General features: G+C 37.9%; 1 protein-coding gene across 2 annotated transcripts in view; it reads right to left on the reverse strand.

Moving 5' to 3' along the window:
* Positions 1-1,490: 1,490 nt before the first annotated feature.
* Positions 1,491-27,606, reverse strand: part of PAK2 (p21 (RAC1) activated kinase 2) — an 88,723-nt gene continuing 62,607 nt past the window's right edge. For both annotated transcript variants that reach the window (XM_023728746.1, XM_004373586.3), the window contains exons 3-15: positions 24,844-24,944; positions 24,345-24,492; positions 22,696-22,727; positions 21,583-21,690; positions 20,036-20,168; positions 18,773-18,836; positions 17,583-17,631; positions 16,984-17,096; positions 15,644-15,761; positions 13,368-13,467; positions 11,050-11,246; positions 5,413-5,550; positions 1,491-4,917 (exon numbers count right to left, since the gene is read on the reverse strand). In XM_023728746.1, coding sequence (XP_023584514.1) covers positions 4,831-4,917; positions 5,413-5,550; positions 11,050-11,246; positions 13,368-13,467; positions 15,644-15,761; positions 16,984-17,096; positions 17,583-17,631; positions 18,773-18,836; positions 20,036-20,168; positions 21,583-21,690; positions 22,696-22,727; positions 24,345-24,492; positions 24,844-24,944 — 1,388 coding nt within the window. In that variant the 3' untranslated portion in view covers positions 1,491-4,830. The remainder of the gene's footprint in view (positions 4,918-5,412; positions 5,551-11,049; positions 11,247-13,367; positions 13,468-15,643; positions 15,762-16,983; positions 17,097-17,582; positions 17,632-18,772; positions 18,837-20,035; positions 20,169-21,582; positions 21,691-22,695; positions 22,728-24,344; positions 24,493-24,843; positions 24,945-27,606) is intronic.

Raw genomic sequence — 27,606 nt, forward strand, 5'->3', positions numbered from 1 at the left:
CACCATGGGGTTGCCATGAGTCAGAATCGACTCCATGGCAACTGTTTTTTGTTTTAAAAAAACAGCTAAAAGAGTTAAAAGTAGATGCCTCCCTGGAGCAGGACTCAGCAGTTGGGAAACTTAAAGCCCGGGAGTAGCACCTTTACTACAACTTTTTAAAGATTATTTGAGTTTTTAATCTATGTGCATTACTTTGATAAAAACCTAAAATAGAGACCTAAGATTTCCCTTTCATTGTTTGATGATTCCTCCTCCTCAAAAGAGGAAACTTGTTAAATTATTTAATTAGCATAAATTAATTCCTTATTTTTTAAAAAACCCACGAACATTAAAGCAGAAAAGCATGCATTAAAAGCTTCTAGAAATAGTGCTTATCAAACCAAACATCCAAGTATCTTTGAACTTTTCTTAGGCAATTCTTAAAAAGTATCAACTTTAAGCATTTGTTATGATTAGCTGAAGGCAATACAAGTGTTACAATAGCTACTGAACAGCTTTACAGTGTAACAAACACATTTTAGAAGCAGTCATTGCCCATACCCCCTTCCCCTGGTTAAAAAAGGTATACTTTATGCTTTTTGGTAGTAAACTATCTACCAATCAGGATCCTGAATCATCTTTTGCAGGGCCATAATTTCTTGTTTGGTTTGATGTAGTTTCTCTTCTTAACAACTATTCCAAGAAGGTACCTGGCTATCCACTCCTTAAAGGTACTCACCATGAATGAACATTTATAGTTATTGCAGCTGTTACGCATGTCAGGGTAGACAACATTCCAAATTAAATTTGTACAATGAAGTGATGCCTTAAAGATCTCTTGGTGCATTTGACACATAATTTCTGGTTAGTTCCTTATTACCCAGCCAGACGAGCATTAGAATTCCAGGCCAAGTTGCAGAAGGTGTTCAAACAGATCAGAAGTGCTGCCCTGGTCTGGCAACCGGGAACACTTGTAAGAAATTTATTCTGAAACTTGATTTAGAAAAGTGGAGGCTCATGCTTGCCACCCACACATTTCTAATTTGGAGCTTTGTAATACATTCAAAAATGGTACCAGACATGTTTAAAAAAATCTATCCTTAAAAATACTAGAATGTTAGTTGAAAACCTATTAGAAATACTAATACTTACTCTTTTAAGCTATTCTGAGCCAAAGAAAGAATTAAAGTTTAGAAAAGGGAAAATAAACATTAAAAAAATGTTTTATTTCTAGCCCTGAAAGAACAAAATTATTGAATAAAGTCATCAAATACAGCAGTTAATGTCAATGTAACAATTAAATAGGATTAAATTAAAAATAAAAGGCAATATAAAATTTGAAAAGACAAACCACTTTCACTTAATTCCATTTCTATCTACCAAAATAAAGAGGGAAAAAAGCGCCACACATTCTTACCAAAGATGAAGGCCAGGCCGATGCTAGATTCTTCTTTGAAACTCCTACAACATCTACCACAGTCTTCGCCAGACTGTTTAAAAAATGTGGTGAGAAAAAAAAAAAATGTGTATGTGTATATTTTTCTTTTTCATGTATGTTTTTTTTTTTTAAATACACTGTGGAAAACTGCTTAAATATTTATTGCAGGGGTAGTAGAGACAAGGAAGACAATCTGCTTTTAATATTACTATGGAATTTCACTATAAAAAAGCCAAAATTACCATTAATTTGGAGGATTTTAGCTACAATCTAAAATGAATTTTGGACTTTTCAACCTGGATATGGCATCTGTGGTGTATTTAAAAGATTTTAGATTCAAAGATTGATGCAAATTCTTTAAGCACCTATTTTTCTAACTATAGCTACTGCCTGATCTGATCTAAAATCCCTCTGGCTAAAACACAGAATATACAAACAAATGTGTATTTAAATGAGCCCTAAGAAGAAATACTCATAGGTAGTTTTAAATTGTTTGTTAAAGGCACAGGTTCATTTAGGACTGGAAGTTACTAGCTAACTTTTAAGCAGCTTGCTATTTAAATGCTGAAAGGAGAGAATGTCTACTGTGTGCCAGGCACTCGACACAGGAAGACAGACTTGTGTCAGCCTTTGTTCTTATGCTAGCACGATCACTCGCTGACTGTTCCAGGTAGGACAAAACTGTCAATGTTTTCGTGGTTTCTCAGTTTTAGCTGTCCTAAAGGCAGCAAAAGGAACAAGAGGAGCAGGTGGCTTTAAGACCGCCAGAGAGTCTGAAGTATAATAAATACTATGCATGTAGTATATCCTAATAACAGAAGAAGACTAAGTTATCTTTTAGATTTAAATGAGAATTTTCATTTTAAAGTGATGACATAAAAGGTGAATTCAAATGCAATTATTAAAAAAAAAACATGAACCTTGATTCAGATACAACTGTTCTTTCAACTAGGTCAGAACACTTTAATTTAAAATTAACTAATAAATCACAATTCCATATTGCTTTTAAGATTATTCTGTTTAAAAATGACACATTTCATAATTAACCAAAGTATGTTTCAACTACAGGTTAGTTTATCCAAGTAAGTAAAGAATAAACCACAGTATAGCTCCCTTAACCTAGGAGTCAGGTTTTAATGACAAAGTCCGTTGCCAGCAATGGACGTGCAGGTAACCATCAGAAAAGATGTAAATACAAATCCCAAACTGCTTCTACAAACTGAAAAGCCCTCTGTTGAGTCACAGGCATAAAAATGGGGCACTGGCACTGTATTCAATGAATATGGTCTTTATGACTTTTGCATGGGAGTGCCTTCTCGGGTGGTCATGACGATCGGTCTTATCACCTAGGGGGTTTTCTATTTCACTGGTAGCATCTTCTTTATCATAATCCATCCAGACAACCGTTTAGAAAGGATGTGCAAATCTAGAAACGAAGAGGCACTGTAGCTTTCCACCAGAAATAAACCAGCTTGTTTCCGTGATTTAGTAATAGCTGTAGAAGGCCGATACAATCCAGAGGAAAATGAAATGAAGGATCAACTGAAAACACAGACCAGTAAGTGCTCTAGATATATGTTGCATTAATTTACTAATTTTTGTGAAAAACTTTCCTAAAAACAGCCATTTACTATCCTTACACCTGTTATCCTAACACAGATATTATGGGATAACAGGATATAAAGCCCTGCTAGTTCCTTCAATGCACTGCAAAACATCCAAACCACCTGTATTCATGATTTGTACTCTTGCAGGCTGGCGGGTGGGTGTGAAGTTCATTCGGAAGGGATGGTGGGAACAAACTGCCAGAACCAAACCACAGATTTTTTTTCTTTTATGTGGCTCCTGGTACATCAGGAGGGACAAACCCTCCTCCAAACACAGAACACCGACAGGAGAAAGAAGAGGTCAGGAGAGAAGAGTGCACTCTAATAATTAACGCTACAGGTCACAGACCTTTTTTTTAATCTTTAAAAATAAAGTATTACTATCATCAAACACATTTCACTTTTATCTTCCTTTCTCCAGTTTTTTACTTGCCTATTATCTACTCACTTGGAAAAAACCTAAAGTTACACAACATCTCAAATGATCCATGAATTCATCAAGAGAAGTACTGTGTCTCTTAAGAAGTTTTTCTAACCACTACGATGTTGATAATGGGTTGGGAATAATGTAGCTTATGGTAAATCTCTATGGTTCACTGCATCTCTATGTAACAGACATTTCTCTCTCTTCATGAATATAACCTCATCTAATTACTGTTTAGTTCACCAAAGTGCAAGCCTCCCACTCTGTCTCTGCTATCCTCAAATATTTTTCTCCTTTAAATGGGGGGAGGGAGGGGGTGGGAAAAGTTATCTTTTAAGTTCTGCAAATTCAGTGGTTATTGTATTATTTGCTATGGGGTGTGGGTGGGGTTAATTAAAAAAAAAAAAATCTAAACCTAAAATTACAACATATACAGAAACTTATTTGCAAAATGAAGGTGAGAAGGCAGGGAGTGGAGGAGGAGGTAGCCACAGCAACCAAAGTCATACAGCCCAAGATGGAACAAGACCAAATCACTGTGGTTCCTGAAGCCGAGTTTGAAGAGCGAACAGGCAGAAAGGAAGACAAAACTGTCAGGACAGTCAACAGGATTCTTCTTCTGACTCAATGATTTAGTTATAAATATAGATTAGTAGTCTTCTCTCTATACATGAAACAAAAGCCAAACAACTCACTACCAGGAAGTTTCTAAAATTGACTTTCACATTTGTTAAAAAAGGTAAAAATCACACTTTCCCTTCTTTCAGTTCAAGTTCTGAACTGAAATAGTACACGTAACAACAGCTGGTCCTAACTCCCATATAAAATTAAACCGTATCTAGCCCCTTTGCCAATATAAGGAGTGACATAATTTCTATCACACTTGCCTTGGATTTAGGCAAGAGAAAAACTTCTCAATGCAACTCAAAAGGAGCAAGTCAAAGAGAAAGAAAGCTATGAAGAAGAGAGAAAATATGACTGGTAGATGAAACAAATACTCTGAAAATTCGAATGTGCCATTCAAGTATTGAAAATACCCACAAAGGGGACACTGAATGGGATCAATTACAACAAAGTCAGCAAAATAAAATAAAATGCAAATCTCAAGCATGATAAATGGCCCTGATGGGCTGTGTGCCAAAAGATGTAAGGCTAGTGATTCAGTCCATAATTCCTTTTGGACCCTAAAAAAGGGGTTCAGTTCAAAGCCATCATTCTTTTTTGCAATTTTCTCTTGGTTGTCTTCAGGGAGTCGTTTGCTTTTTCTTCCATGTTATGCAGACTGTTTCTTTCAAACCCCCCCGAAAAGAGTAATACTTTTCATATATTAAAAGACTTCTTTTAGAAAATGGAGAGAAGAATACGAGGCCACGGCAATGATGTTAACGGTTGCTCTTCATTGCTTCTTTAGCTGCCATGATCAATGGTGTCAAGCTAGATAATGGCTTGGCCAGTTTCAGGAAGGGATGCTGCCAGAAAAGAGGGGAAAAGAAGGTAAATGTATAAATGTCATCAGCTTAGAAACACTCATTACTTTCTTTCAGTTAAGCCCTGAAGACTACTTTATGAAGCATAATTCATTTCATAAACTACACATTTTAATACCTGTATAAAACCAACATAATCAACGCATCACTTCTATAGTTCAAAGCTGAGTCTTTTAAAAAGTTTTCTAACATTCATAAAATATAGTTAAACGACCCCTGCCAGCAGTGAACAGGTCTGAGAATTGATAATATGCAAAAATTCATTATTATACTATTGTTGGTATTTTAGTCCCAGCAGATCAATCTTAAAATGCAGCAGCTGCCATACTGTGATCAATTAATAAACAAAAAAAACCAAACCTATTATGGTAGAGTGGATTCCGACTCATAGTGAGTGAGATATAAGGACCCCAATGTAAACTTTCTGTTTGTTACTCGAAAAGGTCAACTTTTCCCAAAAATTATTTCCAAATTCACCTGCAACAATTCTTTGGCTGAACCCCTTTTCTCCACATCCATCTCCAAACATCGATTTAAGAAATCCCGAAATATTGGGGTAAGTTTCTCTGGATTCTGAAGTTCTGGGGTTCCATTAGTTGCTATCAGGTACAAGGCCTAAAAAGAGAACATCTTCGTCATACTTCAGGCAGGGCACTGTATGTTTATGGATCCTTTACTTCTTTACAGACGATCACCATAAATATAAATACTACAGTACTAGAGAGAGGTCGTTATTGCCTCTATCCACTTACATTTGATATTTTCCCTTTATGTTCAGATGTTACATTCACTTAAGTTCTTTTTCAAAATAGAATCAGCTTCATCTCTTTTGAGGGGGAGGTTATAAATGCAATACATATCGATTTAAAAAAATACCAAAATTAAAATACATAAAGGTATAAAGAAAAATGACCACAATCCCACCATCAACATATAGGATATTACCTTTCCAAAGCCTTTTTCAAGTCACACAAATACATTTCAAAACAAGAGGATTTGTTGAAATCTTTTTTTTTACAATTAGTTATTCATGGTCTCATGATTACTAATAACTGATGACACTGACATAATTATTTTAATGGCTGACTTGAATTAAGCATATGGATGTTTCATAATTTCATCAAAATCTCACAGTATGTTTATGTGTGTGTATATATATAATGTATATATATATATATTATTGTGCTTCAGGTGAAAGTTAACAGAGCAAATTCTTTCCTGTCTTTTCAATGGCCTTTTGCCTTCTTCATGTATAATGTCATCCCACAACTCATCTGGTCTTCGGCCATTAGTCTTTAGTGTGTCAAATCTATTCTTGAGATGGTCTCTAAATTCAGGTGGGATATACTCAAGGCCGTACTTTGGCTCTCATGGACTTGTTTTAATTTCTTCAGCTTAAACTTAAACTTGCATGTGAGTAACTGATGGTCTGCTCTGCAGTCAAGCCCTGGCCTTGTTCTGGCTGATGATATTGAGCTTCTCCATCATCTCTTTCCACAGATGTCGTTGATTTGATCCCTGTGTGTTCCATCCAGCCAGGTCTATGTGTACAGTCGCTGTTTATGTTGTTGAAAAAAGGTATTTGTAATGAGTAAGTCATTGGTCTTGCAAAATTCTATCGTGCAATCGCCAGCACTGTTTCTATCACCAAAGCCATATTTTCTAACTACAGATCCTTCTTCTTTGTTCCCAACTCTCATATTCTGATTTCCAGTAATTACCAATGTATCTTGATTACATGGTTGATCGAGTTTAGACTGCAGAAGTTAGTAAAAGTTTTCAATTTCTTCATCTTCTGCATCAGGGGTTGGTGCATAAATTTGAGTAACAGTCTTATTAACTGGTCTTCTTTGTAGGCATATAGATATTATCTTATCACTGACAGCACTGTACTTCAGAATAGGTCTTCAAATGTTCTTTTTGATGATGAATGCGACGCCATTCCTCTTCAATTTGTCATTCCTGGCCATATGTCTGTCTGATTCAAAATGGTTAGTACCAGTCCATTTCAGCTCACGAGCGCCTAGGGTATCAATCTTTATGTGTTCCATTTTATTTCTGATGACTTCCAATTTCCCTAAATTCATACTTTGTACATTCCATGTTCTGCTTATTAATGGATGTTAGCAACTGTTTCTTCTCATTTTGAGTCGTACTCAAAATTATTTAATAATAGTTAATAAAGTTTTCTAAAAATAGTCTGTTAAATTATTACTTAATAGACTTTACTCTCCCCTTCTTGACCTTGGGTTCCCAATACCAGCTTCCCTGTCTCCTCCTGCCATCTCATCCTTGCCCCTGGGCTCGTGTGCCCACTTAGTCTCGTTTTATTTTATGGGCCTGTCTAATCTTTGGTTGAAGGGTGAACCTCAGGGATGACGTCAGCACTGAGTTAAAAGGGTGTCTGGGGGCCATACTATCAGGGTTTCTCCAGTCTCTGTCAGACCAGTAAGTCTGGTCTTCTTCTGTGAGTCAGAATTCTGTTCTACATTTTTCTCCAGCTCTGTCCGGGACCCTCTATTGTGATCCCTGTCAGAACAGTTGGTGGTGGTAGCCGGGCACCATCTAGTTGTGGACTCAGTCTCGTGGAAGTTGTGGTCCATGAGTCCTTTGGACCAATCTTTCCCTTGTGTCTTTGGTTTTTTTCATTCTCCCCTACTCCAGACTGGGTGGGAGCAGTGGAGTATCTTAGATGGCCACTTACAAGCTTTCAATTTCTCACACAAAAATTTATACACATATTGTTTTGTGACATTAGGTGCAATCCCCACAATGTGACAGCACACTCCCCCTTTCCACCTCGAGTTCCCTGTGTCCATTCAACCAGTTCTTGTTCCTTCCTGCCTTTTCATCCTGCCTCCGGATACAGCTGCCCATTTGGTCTCCTGTATCTAACTGAACTAACAAGCGCATTCCTCATGTGTTATTATTTTTTGTTTTACAGTCCTGTCTAATCTTTGTCTGAAGAGTGGGCTTCAGGATGGTTTCAGTTCTGGGTAAACAGTATGTCCCAGGGCCACAGTTTCAGGGGTTCCTCCAGTCTTTGTCAGGCCAGTAAGTCTGGGCTTTTTACATGAAATCTGAGTTCTGCTCCACCCTTTTCTCCTGCTCTGTCCAGGACTCTATGTTGGGTTCCCTGCCATGGCAGTCACTGGTAGTAGCAGGGCACCATCTAGTTCTTCTCACTTGCAAGCTTCTAAGACCCCAGACGCTACTCACCAAAGCAGGATGCAGAATATTTTCTTTATAAACTATGCCAACTGAGCAAGATGTCCACCGAGACCATGGTCCCCAGCCCTCAGCCCAGTAATTTGGTCCCTCAGGCAGTTTGGATGTGTCTGTGAAGCTTCCACGACCTTGCCCTGGTCAAGCTGTGCTGACTTCCCCAGTGTTGTGTACTGCCTTCACTGAAGTTACCATTTATTTATTATCTATAATTAATAGACTATTTTTAGAACAATTTCCATATACCCCATCTCCCACAGTTTCCTCTATCGTTAACATCTTACATTATTAGTGTTATTCATTTGTTACAACTGATAAACCAATATCGATACGCTATCGTTAACTACAATCCACAGTTTACATTTGGTTCACTTTTTGTGTTATATAGGTCTACGGGTTTTGACACTCATTTTTCCACCATTACAGTATCATACAGGATAGTGTCATCGAGTGGATTCTGATGCATAGCAACCCTATAGGAATTTAATTCCATTTTAAGAAATCATCTCTGAGATAGTAAATAATTTCCAGTTAACATCAAAGGACTGTTCTCTACAACTCAATCAGAAGGGACTCAAAGCGGGTCCCATAAAATCCTGGTAAGCCCCTCCTACCCTCAACACCCCCAACCTTCTACTTCAGGACCAATCTTATTACAGACTTTATCTTCATTTATGTTAATGATTATAAACCTAGGACTCGCAGTTACTCCCCTCAGCTTCTGCATTCTAAACCTCATATGGCTCTGCATACTCTATTTTCTGACCTTAACTTTTCACATACACTTCCCCATCCCCACACTCAAAATGCTTTTATTTTGCTCTGGAATTTAGTCAGTCATCAGCAAAATCCCTTAAATACTCAACCTCTTCTCAAATATTCCCCTTGCTTTTTTCGTCTATTGAGGCCTGGCTCCCCCATGAGGATTCCGCCTCCCCTGCAGTGCTTTCTTCTCCCACACCTTTGTGCCACTGTGCCTGGAGATGGAGTACGTGTCTTTTTGACTCCTCAACGCCTCTTTGAGATCTCTATCTCCCTCCGTCTCTATAACTCTATGCTCTCAAACTCGTTATTTACCTTTCCTTGTTCCAACATCTACCAACAGTGATAACCCGCTGTTACTATCTCCAACATTACTCCTGTCATAAGCTGTGATGATTTCAATAGTCCCTTGATGTCCTCTTCGCACATGCTCTTGTCCTCCAGCCTACCTTAGCTACACACACACACACACAGTCATTCCCTAAACCTTATCAATGCTAATGGGGCCTAGTGGCACAGTGGTTAAGAGCTCAGCTGCTAACCAAAAGGTCGGCTGTTCAAATCCACCAGTTTCTCCTTGGAAGCCCTATGGGGCAGCTCTACTCCGTCCTATAAGGTCGCTATGAGTTGGAATCAACTCGACAGCAACGGGTTTTATCAACGCTAATAACCGCAACTCTGAATCTCAGATGTATTCCACCTCCTATCTTTTCTATTCCTAATACCCCAATGCCAGCAGTCCTCGACTCAGTGGACCTAAATCCCACTAAAAAAATGTCTTTTTTATTTTTTGCAATAAGTCTGTAGTCCTATGCGGTACTTTCAAAGCTCTTTTTTGTAACAGCTTTGGGGGATATAATTTACAAACCATAAAAATCACCTTTTCAAAGTGTACAATTTAGTGGTTTTTAGGATATTCACAAGGTTGTGCAACCATGACCACTGTCTAATTCCAGAATATTTTCATCCTCACAAAATGAAACCCCATGCCTGTTAGCAGTACTCCCCATCCCCCTATCCCGCACACCCTGGCAACCACTAATCTACTTTCTGTCTCTATAGATTTGCCTGTTCTGGACATTTCATATAGATGAAATCATACAACATGTAGCCTTTTGCATCTGGCTTCTTTCACTCTGCATAATGTTTTCAAGGTTCATCCATGTTGTAGCCTGTTATCAGTACTTCACTTCTTTTTGTGGACAAATAATATTCTATTGTATTATATAACACATTCTGTTTATCCATTCACCAGCTGAGGGATGTTTGGGTTGTTTCTCCTTTTTGGCTATTATGAACATTCATGTGTAAGCTTCTGTGGATGTATGCTTATAATTTTCTCACGTATATTGAATTGTTGGATCCTATGGTAACTCTATGTTTAATTTTTTGAGGAACTGCCAAATTGCTTTCCAAAATGTCCTCATCATTTTACATTCCCACCAGCACTGTACGAGGGTCCCAATTTCTCCACATCCTCACCAGCATTTGTTATTGTCAGTCTTTCTGACTATAACCACTCTAGAGGGTATGAAGTGGTAGCTTATTGCGGTTTTGTTTTGCATTTCCTTAATAAGCAATGATGTTGAGCCATATTTGGTCATTTAAGAAAAGGAAGAAAAGAAAAAACACCCCCAAACTCTTCACTTCTGCTGCTGGAATATTTAATTCAAAGTACACTGGCCTCAGGTGTACCTCAGGACACTCACTCCTTTGTTTAAATACAGGCTTTAACATTACCATTTGTACATCTTTCTCAGGGATATGGTCTCACTTTCCTCCTCCCTGAATCTTGGGGTACAGAGGCCAAGATTCAAAGTTGATAACCTGATGAGTACATCTAGGAACATTTACTTCTCCAGAAAAGTCAGTAAATTGTTACTTATATGCAAAATTAGAAACCATACAGCTTACTAAAACTCTCCAAACCCTTTACTTGACAAATTCAACTCAACAACCAGAAGCAAATGATTTTTAAATGATTCTAGTGGAGTGAGTGTAGAAGCTAGGTTTTATCTACTTCGTATCCTAAAGCCTTGGCCAGTAGATCGGCACAAGGCAGGTTCTAAATAAATGTTTTAAAGGAAAGTATTTTCCTTAAAGAAGCTGGTGTTTAATCAGTCTTACCCTCAAGGGATTTTCATTGAGGTATGGAGGTTCTCCTTCTACCATCTCAATAGCCATAATACCCAGAGACCAAATGTCCACTTTAGGGCCATAAGCTTTCCGTGTAACCACCTCTGGTGCCATCCAGTAAGGCGTTCCAACCATAGTACTTCGCTTGCTCTGCTCAGGGGTGATCTGGGCACAGAAACCAAAGTCGGCTATAAAACAAAAGAAATCGTCTAGAGTTAATGGTTCCCGTGGATTGCTTTACCAAAAAGAGTACACTTTAAATGATGTAATGAATTACATTTTGACTACTCAGCCTCTTGTTTTTTTAATATTTTATTAATAAAATAAACCAGAATGGATTTACAATATTTTGATGATGTTACACACTCTCGTTTGTTTATTTTTACTTCCCACAAGCAGAGTGCAAATTATCAGGAGGTCTCTTTCTAAATTAAGTCTATTTAAAATAAAATAAAATAAAATTGAAAGAGATCTAAAAGAAAAAGTCACCAAAATGTGACTAAATGAAGTGAATCAGCAGAAGTCAGGAAGTAGAAACTACTTTTGAATAAAGAAAGAGAGGCTGGAATCACTAAGCATCCCACTGAGCAGCAAGCCTAGAAAAAGAATGCACTGAACCGTGACCTATCTGTAGAGTCCTCACCAGCACTGATCTACTCCAACCACCTCGTTTTATAACTGAGGAGCAGGACGTCTAGTTTAGTACCCAATGCAGACTGAGTGGAAAAGTCAGGATTAGAATCTAGAACTTTTTCCTCTTTCCCAATGTTAAACCCTTTCTATTTCCATATGTAACCACTGCTCACTGTTAACATTGAGGTTTGTAAGCTTTAGGCCTTCTGTTATGTACTTACTTATATGCAAATAATACCCACGAACTGCTGGTTTATTTTGCCTGAATAGGATATTTTGTAAACTATCTTTTTACGAATGAATTTACTTTTGGAGATCTTTCCATATTAGTACATTGACCTAACTCATTTTTATAACTATAAAATATTACAGGATATAAAAATATCATAATTTAACCATTCCCTTACTGCTTGACCTTTAGGACACTGTCAGTTTTTCCTCTATTTCAAACAAAGTTGCAGAGAACGTCCTTGTACTTACCGTTGTATATTTATTTGTACAGTAATTCTACAGAAGTTGAGTCCTAAAAGAGCAATTGCTGGATAAAATAATAACAGAATTAATAGCTACAAGCCAGGCACTGTTCCAAGTGCCTTATTTAAAAAAAGAGCATATCTAATCCTCATGATAACCCTATGAAATGGGTACATTTGTTATTATTCCCATTTTACAAATGGGGAAAACTGAGGCATACACATTTTTAAATAACTTGCCCAAGGTGATTATCTAATAAATGGTACAGCCAGGTCAAACTGTTACCCAAAAAAGTAATTCATTTTATATTTGTTTCTAACATAAATGTATGAGAATGTGCATTTCCAGCTTGCCCACTAAGATTACTTTAAGATTTTTAATCTTATATTTTGACTATCTAAAAGAACCCACACCTCCTTTCTTAGAGCTGAATAACCTCTGGAGGGTACAGCCTGAAAAAGAGATGCTGCGGTTGCAAAGGGAGCCAAACCCTCTGGCAAAAGGGAAGGAAGTTTTTGGTCCCTTGATCTACAAAATGCCTTTAGTTGTGAGTATCTGGAGAAACCTCAGAAGGCGTTCCTGAATCCTCCAGAGGGCATGCCTGGAACTGAAAGAAAGTATAGCCAGCAGAGCATACAGATAGTGTGGAATTCTTTTCATAAACTCTACACCACTTCAGAGACAGAAGATTATTAGAGAAAGTGGTTCACATGGGGTTTTTCCCTTTGTCATTCCTGAGGTCAGGGTCACACAGCCCTCCACTGATTAGGCCATGGTCTACAGAAGCCAAAGAACGCTGAACAGCATGATGAAAATATCTACTGTAACAGGGAGCAGAGACAAATTCAAGTTCATTTCTAAAACACAGCATCCTCACTGGGACAGTCCCAGGCACTGTTCCTCAGTGCTTCACATTTTTAATCCTCGGAAGAATTTTCAGAGATAGGTGCTGTTAGTTTCCTTATCTTACAAATGAGGAAACAGACACGAAGAGATTCACTTGCCCGAAATTACTCAGCAAGTAGTGGCACTGATATTTAAATCCAGGCTGTCCCACCTGAGAGTCCATGTTCTGTACTACTACACTTCCTTCCCCTCCACATATTAAAGCATAAAAAATTAATAGCAGAATCATTTATTTTTATTAAACAAAACACAGGAAATGATAAGATAAACATATTTTTTGTTCATCTGTTACTCACTAAGTTTAACAGATCCTTCCATCCCCAAAAGCACATTGTCACTTTTGATGTCTCTGTGGATCACTTGATTAGCATGTAAAAACTCCAGTGCCTGTAAACACTGAACAGAAGAAAAATACCGATTAATGAAACAGTCCCTGGAAAGTCTAAGGGAGGTTCATATTCAGTAGTCATATCCCGCAGAAGGCACTCCAGTACTTATAGCTATAAAGAAAAAAACATCCTCCTCTCATTTGCAAAGTTCTGATTATAACATGCCTTCATTAACTAGTTCCCTCCTCCCTACCCTCTGATCTTACCCAGAGATATTATTAAAGACTGTCGACTTTGGAATTAAAGTACAACACTGTCAAAGTAAACTGAAAGATGAGGGTGGGGGGAGAGGCATGATGGCATTTTACGGCTCACTGCCCCAGAAAAAGGATGACTATTCATACTGTGAATATGCTGCTTTTCCAAATTCGACTCTTCTAACGCTGTCTGTGTAATTTATTAGGCGAAGTCTAAATTCAGACTATGAACTAGTCATATCTCTGCATCTGATTAATTAAAACTCTAAGAATATCAGTCTTCAATGCTCTCATCTGTAAAATGACAGGTGGGTTTATGTAACTTCTAGGCCCTTTCAGCATTCTGTACATGTGTGCAGGCTCTTGAGAAATAATCTCAGCAGTAAAGGATAAACCTGTAATCATTCTCATTTGAATCGGAGCTATTCAGAAGTCTAATGAGTGCAAGCTATCGGGAAACGTCTAAGATTTTGGGTGATCTGGTTCCATTCAGCTGTTCATCAATGTGATGAAAGACGTTTTCTCCATTTCTTCTTCTGTGGTAGACTTTTACATAAAGCTAGACACTAATGACCAGAAAATGACTTTCCTCTTATGCCATATTTCAGAAAGCATTAAGTCAAAAAGTGGAGAAAAACTTGCTTCCTCAAATACAAGAATGAAATATTTTTTAATGTGTTTGCCCCAGTACTTTCAAACATCAACTGTGCATATAAATCATAAACCTAGAAAAAGTTAGCTGTGCTTTTATTTCTTGCTCCCATCAGAGCAGAACAAGCAGTCTGCTCATCATTTATTAACAACTAAAAATCTCTTTCAAGATATTCTGATTTTCATTCAAGGAAAACAGATAAGCCGTGCATAACCACACTGTATTTACCAGGCATTTAAGCAGATTTCTGAAAAGAACGATCCCCAGAAAAATGCTTCTACAAATAAATACAAACAATTTTGTCACAAATTTTCTATTTTGGCTTATAGAAGAAAACCCAAGTTAATGACAATTAAAGAAATTCCTAAAATAATTAATCTTGATGTCAATTATGAAAAAAATTATTAGAAAAGCAAAGTAAGTATAAACAGATAAATTCTCATAAAGTTTATGTCAGCTTTTAAGTAACCAAGCCCTCTTTGTTAAGGGCTATCATATTCATAACTATTAAGTAACAGTTCTTATTTTCTTAAAACTGTCAAAGAATACTTTATAAAAATACCTTAATAAAAGCTGAAACTGGCAAACATTTTATGTACCATTTGTACATGGAAAAAGTTTACAAATTTATTTATGTACTTCTGTACAATTGCTGAAAGCCAAATCATTAAAAATACAACACAGTCTTATAAATTTACAATTTTGCCCTTTGTGACAATGATTCCTTAATATTACAAGAAAAGCAGTTATTGACAACAAAAAGAAAAGCATTATCTTAAGTCTGAAATGTAGGAAAAGATTAGATGGAAGAAAAAAGGTGTGTTTTTGACTTAGAGCAACCTGATAGCATTCTATTAGCTTAAGCAAACAGCTGTCTAGAAATTGATTAATATAAAGAAGCAAATGGTTTCCTCATCTTCAGGGAGGTCAACAAAGTCAGACGCAGACTTACTGAAATGTAAGCTGACCATGAATCCTGCTGTGCCTGGGATAGTCCTAGTTTCCACTGCTGAATGGTGTATTTTCAATAACAACCCCTTTTACTCTCAAAAGTGTCCCGGTTGGGAAGATAAATTATTATGATCACCCTCTACTGAAATTTACCAGTGAACCGTGCTCTTTATAGGTCCTTCCTTCTTTCCAAAACTATCTTACACATGAAGGAAAGGGTTGGGAACTCAAATGTAAGATAAAATGGTATGGAGATAACTTGCAGAGAATGTGGACAAAGTATCTCACACAATAAAGATTACCTGTGCAGAAAAACTTTCTTGTTTTTTTATCTCTCGCTAACCCACATCACCACAGCTTTATCAGAAACGGAGCACACCCACCTCTCTGCACACAGCAGCAATCTGTGCTTCGTCCATGCAGGTTTCTGTTACAACATCAGTAAGTGACCCGCCAGCCAGGTACTCCATTACCACAAACAATTCATCTCCCACCAGGTAACTAAAAATGGAACACACAATACACTCACAGTTTGACTTTTTCTAAATATACGGTACTCTCTGCTGAAGAATGTCACTGCCAACTTTAATTCCACTGACTGTATTCAGTAAGAGCCATCTAAATTAGTATTCCTTTGTACGAGAAACCTTTCCTTCCTCTGCCCCAATCCCTGAATGTCAGTAAAGTCAATAAAATTAAAGGACAGGCTATTTTAAGAATCGACAGCATATGCTACAATGAGACCCCACTTGCCAGCAGATCAAGGGAAGCAAAACAGACCTCTGGACCAATCAAATGGCTGCCAGAAAGCTCAATGGCCACAGCCGATGAGGCAGTGGGTCAAGGACCCTGAGTTTAGAGACTGTTCACATAACATCCTAACGATTCTGGTTATCTGATCATTTAGACAGCAGAAGATTAGAAATAGCCAAGTAGAAGTTGGAAGAATTCAAATGTACCCTAATAACAAAATTGGGGCTTGAGAGCTAGGAGGAAAACGAGAAAGCTGCTATATAACAGCAAAGAAAAAGAACTGGTAGTCATTATGATTATTCTGAATAATTTTAAATTGTGCCCACAATTTTGAGTGTTTACATACATTATTTCAATTAAAATAACCCTATTAGGTAGGCATTTTTAGTCCTGTTTTACAGATAAAGAGACCAAGTAAGGCTTGGAGAAGTTAAGTAACTTGTCCAAGGTCACATAGCTAGTAAGTGACAGAACCAGAATCTGAAGCCAGGTATAAGTGATTCCAAAGCCTATGGCTTATCTTAACCACCAAGCTATACTGACTTAAAATACTATTTTAATTTTTGGTTTAAATCTTTTGAGTACCAGGAAAGTTTATTTTTAAGAACACAGTCCCCTTAACTAGGGCTAAAGTCTAAAACTATTATTTATTTTCCCATTCTAAACAAATTTAAATATGGAAATAAGAAAATCACCCATAATCATCTCTCAAATATAGTCACTATTCTCACTTTCATTTTTTTTCACTCACATATATGAAGTTGCTTAAAAAAAAAAAAAAAAAAAACACAGTTGTAATAAAAGGTCCCGCTAAACTGCAATGTGCTATTTTCCCCCTCCTCCTTCTCCTTCAAGCTTACTTCTCAGCACTGACGTTTTGCTCTAGTTAAACTTAAGTGGCTAGCCCTCCAAACCATGAAACTTAGAATCTGTATTTTTATCCTTACACTTTGGAAATATTGATATTTACCTGTCTAAGAAGTTAACTATGTTGGGATTCTTTAATTCTTTCATTACCAGAATCTCATTAATGATCAATTCCTTCTTGGGCTGTTTCTGTAAATTTATCTGTTTGATAGCAACCTATAAGGAGAACAGAATCAGGAAAGTTCAGAACAGGTTTTCTAATTCTTTTAGAAAATTATATACACCAAATCAGTTCATAATTTAATTTTCTGTACAGCTATTTTATTATACAATGAGATTATAACAGCCTCATAGGTAGTACTTGTACTTTCACAGTACCTATCCACAATGCTGCGTAATACACAGAGTCTAAAAATATTTTTAGATTGATTGTGAAGTTGATTAACCAACCCAAGGTTAGCCCAGTGCCAGGAATTAATCCTCTTTCCATTCAAAGGTGGGAAAACGATTTTTTGTATTTGAAAATACACTCATAATTCCTTCTTTGTTCCCTTTAATGAAAGAAGTGCTATAAAATTATACAGCATTTCTTAAAACATATTCAACTTAAAAAAAAAAGATTCCTCAGCTATATCTAGTTTCCTCCTGTGCTAAAAGCTAATGGTTATACCCAGAAAAATGGAAAATATGGAAGAAGGCTACCTCCTGTCCCAATGCCACATCAGTAGCAGTGAAAACTGTCCCAGAAGCCCTAGGAGGAAAAGAGACACAATCAAATTTAAGGTTTCAAATCACTATCATTTTTCATATCCCAAGACTTTACACTTACCACTAAAGGATTAAAGAACATTTAAAACTTAAAAATATTTCAGAAATACAAAAAGGTATAAAGAAAAATACAACATACACCCATGTATCCACTTCCGGTTTAAGACATAAAGCATTACAAACACATTTGAAGGTGCCTGTGTGCTCCTTCTGACGGCAAGATCCCTCCTCCCAAAGGTGACCTGTATTTGGTGGTGATCCTGTACGTGATGTGCATCGTTTCATGCATTTTTCTATACGTGCTTTAATTACATGGGACATAGGTGTGTATTCAAATAGAATATGCTTAGCATAATTTTTAACTTCATGTAAATGGTGTCATTTGGATGTATTTTTCTGCAATTGGCTTTTTTCATTCAACATCGCATTGGCGATGGTCTTCCCTATAGATAGGTGTCATCCTTGCTTATTCATTTTCACTGCTGTATGAATATACTACAATTTATCCACTACCATGCTCATAAACATTACTATCATTTTCCATTTTTCTGCTATTAAAATCAATGCTGCAATAGAATTTAGTTTTAAAAAGAAATTCTTAAGATTAAGTTTTTAAAAAGGTTCAAGATCTCTTTCCAAATTCACAGAACTCTCTCCAGAGATTAATAATATTAAAAAATTCAAGATGTTCATTTACTCCCAAGCAAGGAAAAAAAAGTTCAGTTAGCAGAGTTTAAAAATACAAATAATTGGACAAAAATCAGAGGATCAGGAGAATCAAAGATCAAGACTCAATGATATTAGACTATGTTTTCATTGCATATTATCTAGCAGTATGTTGTTTTTAAAATATATTTGGTAGGCAATTTTCCCATCCACCTAATCCCTTACCACCAAGGGGTAATGACATTTAAGAAGAAACTGCAACGTAAAACCAATCTAACTAGTACAGCTTTTTAACAGTATCTAGAAATAACTGCATTATTATCATTTATTTATACGAATTCCCAAAGGCACTGCTCCTAGTCTACTGTTCAGTGCTCAAGATCAGCAGGCCACAGAGATGTCATGTGGTACATCCAGGAAGTACCGAACATCATGCTAATATGGTCACAAATACTTACCCTTGTCCAATTTTTTCATATCTTGTATATTTTTTCTTGGGGTCACCTATGCTGACGATAGTTCCTATTTTAAACAACAAAAATTGGAAGCTTAGTTAAGCTTTCTGAAATTGTAGATTGATTCTGATATCACTATTACTTTTAACAAGCGCCATGTGTTTTAGGACAGTGGTTTTCAAACGTAATATGTTTAAAATACAAAACACTATTTACTGTTAGAAATAATATATGAACAATATCCAAATGAATGATAAACCCTAAATGGCTTTCCTGACTCTTCAAGTATATCTTGCATCTTTGAATAGATTTAGGAAACCACTTATTACTATAAAGATTACTCTAATACAAACTAACCACACACCTGTTTTAGGAAAGTCTGCAAAGTCAAAGCTAAGGGACAGGTTTTAAAACTACGATGCCGGATAAAATCATGGTTCTCTATTTCCAACAAATCAGCCATTGAAAACCCTAGGGAGCAGAGTTCTACTCTAACACATGGGATCACCATGAGTTGGAATTGACCTGACAGCAACTAGTGGTAGTGGCTAGAACACCGGAGCAAAAGCAGGTTTATACCTGAAAGCACTGAGAAGTCAAGAGCAAATAAATGCAGAGCATATAACTGTTTTAAACAGTTCATCTACAAAGTATTTCTCCTTGATCCTTCTAGGTTAGTGTTCTTTATCTTCAAACTACAGCCGTAGTGGATCTACAATCAGATATTATCACTACTCGCTCCCTGACACTGGGTACACTATTCCAATACTCGATCCAGGCCAATGATAACTGATAGATTAAAAGTGGGAGGAGAAAACATATTCTTCCCCAGAACAGATTTTATGCCTACAAACCTATCTATACAGGAAGGCCTCTGTTTCATTATTTAGGGACGTTTTGTAGGTTTCTATTGAGAAGCTATATGCATGCATAAATATCTACAAACCTCTTCTTATAACATTTCCAACGACTGTCCCTTAGATTTAACCCTTAATGGAAAACGCATTGCTCCCAGAGGTACTGACTCCTGCAGAGACACTGCTTACCAGTCAACACGCGCTATCTTTCAAATGGACTATTAAACAAGCACAGAAGAGCGTTATTTTGGATTCATTAGATTGTAACTGAAGCTACTGCTCCTATGAGAAAACAATTTATTCTTTATGCCTTATGCTAAAACATATGGTATAAATGAAAACCTATCTGGGCCAAGTGTTTTAAGAGCTGCTCACACATTAAGAATAATGCACAATGTAGTCGACATACTTAATTTCTCCATAATCTCTTCATCTGTCATCTTGGTCTTCTTCTTCTGTTTGTCTGAAGGCTTGGCACCACTATCAACATTAGAATCGCCAACTGGTGCAGGAACAGGGTCAATTACAGACCGTGTATAAATCTGCAGAGAGATAGCACATTACTGAGATCTGAGGAAAACTCTTTTCAGGTATGCTTACTGGGACACTACTGAGTTCTGAGATTTTTAATCAAAACTAAGTTGTCTCTTCCACTGTTCTAAAGAATGAGAATAATATATTTGGATTATAAAAGACATGTAACTAAGAAGAAATAAGTACGAAGCTCTTTTTCTTTGGTACATGTATTATGACATGCTAACAATGTAGCAAAAAGAAGCGCAAGTTTAAAAACCAGGTTAAAAGAGAGAAATTTGTTTTTACACAAATATAACTTCTACCATTTCATTTCAAACACTTAGTTCTACGGGGTAAAGACCAGGCTGCTAATCAAAAGGTCGGCAGTTCAAATCCACCAGCCGCTCCTTGGAAACCCTATGGGGCAGTTACACTTTGTCCTACAGAGTTGCTATGAGTCAGAATCGACTTGACAGCAATGAGCTTAATTTCTGTTTTTTTATCCATTAGATCAGGAACCAATGTAGTCCTCAAAGCCTTAGCTGTCGACTGCGCTACCACCTCACCCCACTGCCCTGCAAAGAACCTGCCCCACACTGACTAGTACTAGTGCAGGGAGATCACTTCACCCAACTGCCCTGCACAGAACCTGCCCCACACTGACTAGTATTAGTGCAGGGAGACCAGCTCACCCCGCTCCCCTGCACAGATCCTGCCCCACACTGACTAGAACCAGTACAGGGAGACCAGCTCACCCCACTCCCCTGCACAGATCCTGCCCCACACTGACTAGAACCAGTGCAGGGAGACCAGCTCACCCCACTCCCCTGCACAGATCCTGCCCCACACTGACTAGAACCAATGCAGGGAGACCAGCTCACCCCACTCGCCTACACAGATCCTGCCCCACAGTGACTAGAACCAGTAAAGGGAGAACGGCAGGGCTCGGAGGATCTCTTCCCCTCTGTCTCCATCTACGGTCATTATTGTTGGAATTCTCCCATAGCTGTTTAGGAATTTCACTCTCAGCAGCCTCCTGAATGACATCAAGGATTTGAGAGAAATGTAAAATGGGAGGTAAAATACAAAATTTGAGTAAAGAGGTAAGATTTAAGTTTTAGATATACTGTAGTAGTTCTCTGCACTGAGGTAAACAGAGAAAGCAAGAAAAATAGATGAACTCTCTGGAAGAGAAGGTGTAATACAGAAAGAAAAGAAAAACTTTTAAAGAAGTCATTTGATTCTTATTTTTAAAAAACTAATTTTTTGATGAGTGGCCTTTAAGTAAAGATCTCCTAATTAAATTTTGCCATAGTGAAATATTTGAAGTCTGGGAGCTTTTAAAAAATAATCATTAGAAATCATCTAGTGTCAAGTACAGACTGCTGTTTTTAGAATACAAGTGCACGAACACAGCCAATTCACAGATCAAACACTCACCGACTTCGTGTGATCTGGTCGTGGGGCGATAACAGGAGGGGCAGCCTCTTCATCATCATCATCTTCCTCTGTTACTACCGTGGATGTTTCTGAGCCCTTTGTATTCAGCTGCATTTATCACATGAGCAAAGTCAGGAAGGAAGACAAGTCAAATAAAAGTAAAAACAGTAAGTTTTTATGACTAGCTGTTTTTTAAACATACTTGAGGAAATTGATTTAATAGCTCATTTCAAAATGATAAAACCTTACTGGTTCTAATCTAATTATTTTTAAAAGTAAAGATAATCTTACACAAGAGCTATGGCAATGTAAGTTTATGAAATACATGCATGTGGTAAATATAAAATACTCTTAAGAGAGGACTATTTATACACCCTTTTAACAAGCACACATATACAATGTCCTAAAAGTAAATATCAATTTATTTGTTAATAAAAGACCGAAAATAAGGATCCTCTGGGGCTTGTAGAAGTCAGTCATTTGGGGTCATTTAAAATCGTCAGATTCACCAGAAAAGGTGGTGTTTAGTGACACAAAAGGGGAAAGAATGAATCTTTATGAAGAGCTTATTACATGCCAGGTAAATGCTAGGTAGGGCTTCCCAAGTTCTCTCATTCAGTCCTTACACGATGCTAGCAGACTGTCTCCTCCTAACTGAGGAACTGAAAATGAACGAAGCATGACTCTTCCCAGGAGGTAAGTGAGCTCACAAGATAATCTAGGTAATGTTTCAGACAACTCTGAAGACTCTGACAATTTTCAACCATCCAGTGTGTTTCTGTAGTCTATATTCAATAGAAAGGTACCAGGAGGAGGACAGCGGGACGAAGGAAGAGGAGAATGTTCTCAAGTCCTTTGTATTCATGTTTGTATGTGAATATATTACCTAAAGGAGCTAAATTGCTCTAAAGGTCATTATAAATTTTGCTTACTTTAAATATTTTATTTACTTAATATGGCTTCTTCAACTAATCTAGCGGCTAAAAACATATATTAAGTAGTCATTTATTTCTGATGGCTACAATTTATTTGAGAGAGGGAAATAGAAACTGAGGTTTGATCTGGGTAACCTAAATTAAAACAAGAGCTACAAGAATTAACACATTAACTTACCACTGGTGTTCCGGATGGGAAGCCATCTTTCTCTGAATATGAAACAGAAAACAATGCCAAGTTAGTTCAAGAAATAAAACAACTTCTATATAATACAAGGGAAGAAAATAAAGCAGAGAAAGCAAAATGTTCTTAGACTAATTTCATTTTAAGTTGAATTAAGTCTTGAGAAAAATGACAATATCAACACTCAATCAAGAAGAATTCATACAAGACCAAGGGCTACGAATCTCAAATCTCAATGGAACTCTGTAAATTTACTAAAAATCATACACTTAAAATGGGTGAACTGTATGGCATGTAAATTATAACTCAATAAAAATTTAAAAATTATTAAAATTATTTTAAAAACCATACCTGTCAATCTGTGTTTATTAAAACAAAACAGAAGTTTATTCACAAAGACACTGCCTTCAGAAAATTGCCCAGTAAGGAATGTAAAGCATTCAGAAAATGGCAACTGTGCAAAATAAAATTCTTCACATAAAGCTTGATCGAGAAAAAAGCAAATCTTTAAAGGCAGTTAATAGAGGATAAATGCTAAAATATTCATTCTGGAGTTTTAAAAGAACAAGTTTTCTTTATAAAATGCCCAGAGACTTTAACATATATAGTGGATGAAGGAAAAAAGAAAACCAACCCATTGCCATCAAGTCAACTGTGACTCATAGCGACCCTACAGGACAGAACTGAACTGCCCAACAGGGTTTCCAAGGCTGTAAATCTCTACAGAAGCAGATCGTTAACATCCTTCTCCCACGGAGGGGCTGGTGGGTGTGAACCGCCGAACTTTCAGTGAGTGGCCGAGTGCTTAACCACAGTGCCATCAGAGCTCCTACTGGATGAAAGTAATCTACTATTTCCCGGACAAACATTTATTAAAAAACAAAACAGCTTTATTAATTTCTTTCGACTTACTAGTTGACACAGAAATTCCAGAGAGAAGTCTGACCCTTTCCTAAGGATGTGCCAGACTAACTATAGGGTTGGCAGTTTGAACTCACCCAGCGGTTCTACCATGGAAGAAAGGCCTGGTGATCTGCATCCATTAAGATTACAGCTAAAAAAGCCTTGAGGAGCAGTTCTACTCTGTAACACACAGGGTCGCTGTGTGTCGAAATCGACTCGATAGCAATGGATTTAGTTTTGGTAACGTACAGACTTTATTCTGGTTCTGATTAGAACAAACTATTTTTTGATATTCCAATTATGACGTATAAGCCCTTTAAGGTTCTAATGCTTATCTTATGCATTTATATATTTGATGAGTCTCAATTTTTTAATGGACTTAAACATTTTCTATTTCAAAGTCTGTGCGTGCAGTGAAACAATTTTTCTCCTAACAATTTTTTCCTTCTGTTGCTAGAAGTCATTCAAAAGCAACAAGGAAATCAGGGAAAAGAAAAAAGGCCAAAACATCTATGAACTCCATTGTTTTGCAAAACCAGGAGGTTAATACAATCCCCAGATTCCAACTTATGCACAAGAGCTGTCCTAGTCAGTTTACAAAAGGTAGAGTGTACGCAGGGGAAAAAACAAAGACAAGAAGCATAGCCTGGCTTTTCGTTTTTCCAGAAACCATCTTTCTATTGAGAAGCGCCTCACAACTCTGGGATCCCACTCTAACCAGCCTGTATCTGATGTCTTACCAGGAGGCGTAAAGCTCAGGTACTTCTGCTTCACCGTGTTAGAGTCATAGAACTTTAAGACATCCAGCACAGCCTGAGGGTTTTTCTTCTGCTCTAGTTTGGTAATGTTGGACGTCTGTAGTAACCGAGCCCACTGTTCCGGCATGCCCTAAGAAGAAAGACATTCAGAAACTACTTGTTTTTTTTGTTTTGTAAATTGCTCTAATAATATCATTTCCAGAGATAAATGACAAAATACATAAGAAAAGTGAATCGATAGAACTGTAGGTTTGGCTAAATTCTAAAAGGTCTTTTTTCCTAAGCCTATTTTGCATCATTATAGTTAATAGGCTCAGCTTCCCTAGGAAAAAAGACACATCCAGCCACAAACATTTTCGTTAAGAAGTAAAAAGAACAGGAAGAATTCAATTAACATAGAAACAGGAAGATAAGTTCAAACTCACTACTGAAGGGGAAAGGCATGAGTACTCACAAACGAGCCCCAACCAGGCCAACTTACAGTGAATTCTCCAGTAACAGCATCGAAGCCAACATGGATGGTGTGCTCAAAATCGGAGGGAGGAGAAATTTCTGGCCTTTCCTTTTCTTTCTTTCTACTTCCTAGAGGGTATTAAAAAAAGAAATAGTCTACTTAAACAAGGTTAAAACAGGCATAATGGACTCGTAATCACGTTTATATTTTTCCTAAAACAGATTAGGAACAAAGTTATTCTAGAAAAGAAATTCCATCTAAAAACACTCACTGATTAGGAAACGAGCTTAGACCACCTAGGGAGAGGAAGGCATTCTAACCCATCCTGCCATAAAGCTGGAGGGGAGGGCGAAGAACCAGACAGTGTCCTGATAAAGAGACACACAGGTTGACAGGCACCAGCCCCAGAAGACAGGGCACAGGGCAGAAGACATTCCCTGTTAGAAAAAAGAGATACCCCAGATACTCAGCAATTTGGAAAACTGAGTATACCAGAACCAATTTCATCCAACTATTTTCATCCAGAGAGTAAAGTTTATATTACTGTTGTTGCTGGGTGCTGTCGAGCCAGTTCCAACTCATAGTGACTCTACGTACAACGAACAAAAAGCGGCCCAGTCCTTCGCCATCCTCACCATCGTTGCAATGTTTAAGCCCCTTGTTGCAGCCTCTGTGTCAGTCCATCTCACTGAAGATCTTTCTCTTTTTCACTGACCCTCTACTTTACCAAGCATGATGTCCTTCTCCAGGGACTGGACCCGCCTAATTACATGGTCCAAGGGGCCCTAGTGGTGCAGTGGTTAAGTGCTCAGTTATCAACCAAAAGGTTAGGTGGTTCCAACCGACCAGCCGCTCAGTGGGTAAAAGGTGGGGCAGTCTGCTTCTATAAAGATTACAGCCTTGGAAACCCTATGGGACGGTTCTACTCTGTCCTATAGGGTCGCTATGAGTATCTGAATCGACTCGATGGCAACGGGTTACATTACTATGACTATCTAAATAACATACCCCGTAAAAAAACAAACCAAACCCGTTTATAATATACAGGGCATATTATTTACGTAGCCATAGTAATGTATGCCATCCAGTCGATTCTGACTCAGAGCGACCCTACAGGACAAAGTGCAGAACTGCCCCACAGGGATTCCAAGGAGCAGCTGGATGATTCAAACTACCAACCTTTTAGTTAGCAGCCGTAGTTCTTAACCACATAGTTTATAACAACCACGTTTCCTTTCTGGTGCAATCCTCAATCCTCCCTTTCTTCTGGCGTTAATAAATGTATTAAAAGATCTCCCAGTTTTTCTGCGTTGCCATTGGCACTTCCTTTTGCAACATTTCTGCCATATGCCTACAACATTAGTCTGCAAATTCAAACGCATCGCTTCCCTGGTAGCTCCAAAGTCAAAAGCAGATCTTCTGGGCATAATATCTGGAGAGTTTCCACCCTACCCTTTCCAGCACAGCAGTGGAAAAAAGCCTAGGAAACACCCAGCAGTCGTCTGACAGCTGACCCAGAGTGCAACAAGGCCACAGTATGTGACCAGGTGGCCCTAACTCGGAGAGGTGGGGCTGATGCAGTGTGGGCTGAGACTCCTGAGCCATCAGACTTGGGACAGTGCAGTTAGGTGAGTGCTGCTCAGGCAGGAGTTCCTGTGAATCCAGAAAGAAGCAATGAGGTGAGCACAGCATAGGCTGGTGGGCACAACAGTGAGGACACATGGTGAGTAGGCACAGCTGTCGTTTCCAAGGTGGGGCTCTGAGACTGGTGCACTGCAGCCAGCGTTCCTGGGAGATAAGTCTTGCTGCACGTCTGTGTCAGCTGGAGCTCCTGTATCAGAGTTGTGTGGATGGCCTTCATAGGGAGGGAGATCTGTGGTGAGCAACCAGAACCACTGGGTAACCCCAATAGGGGGACAGGTGCTGGAGGGCAGACCTGGCATCTCTCAGGGGAGAAATCCGATACCACAGTAATATGGTAAATGCCTCCAATATTGGGAGGGAAGGTGACCACAACCAGGACTACAAGCCAGAGGGTTCAGTGCTGTAATGGCTAGGCCAGGTCCTCCACTTAGGGAAACTAGAGGCAAGACAGTAACGGATGGTGCCGAGCAGGGACACCAATAGGGAAGCAACAACAAGCGCACCTAGACAGAAGGCGGGATTAGAAACAGAATGACAATCTTCAATAATATAAAGCAATAATAATAATAACAATAAAGAGGAAGAAGAGCAATCTACACGAAAGGATGGCTCATGTAAATGACCAAAATAAGGGAACATGAACTGTCCCTGAGGAAGAACAGATAATGGAATTACATGACAAAGACTTTAAAGCATCAGTGTTTAGTGTGCTCAAAGGGATAAAGGAAAACAGAAAAAGATCTAAAGGAAATCAGGAAGACAATATAGAACAAAGCAAGAATTTGAATATAGAAAAAAACATGAGAAATAATGGAGCTTAACAGTAAAATAACAGAAATGAACAACTCCCTGGAAGGACTCAGCCCCCAAACCAAAACCACTGCCGCTGAGTTGATTCCGACTCATAGTGACCCTACAGGACAGAATAGAACTGTCCCATAGGGTTTCCAAGGCTGTAATCTTTACAGAAGTAGAATGTCATGTCTTTTCCTGTGGAGCGGCTGGTGGGTTCAAACTGCTGACCTTCTGGTTAGCAGCTAAGTGCTTAACCACTGTGCCACCAGGGCTCATCCTGATTCACTCACCTTATTCTGAGTTTTTTTTTTTTTTAAATGTAATTTTTTATTTATTTTTTATTTTATTGTA

The sequence above is a fragment of the Trichechus manatus genome, unplaced genomic scaffold, assembly GCF_000243295.1.
Source record: "Trichechus manatus latirostris isolate Lorelei unplaced genomic scaffold, TriManLat1.0 scaffold00026, whole genome shotgun sequence".
Lineage (NCBI taxonomy): Eukaryota > Metazoa > Chordata > Mammalia > Sirenia > Trichechidae > Trichechus > Trichechus manatus.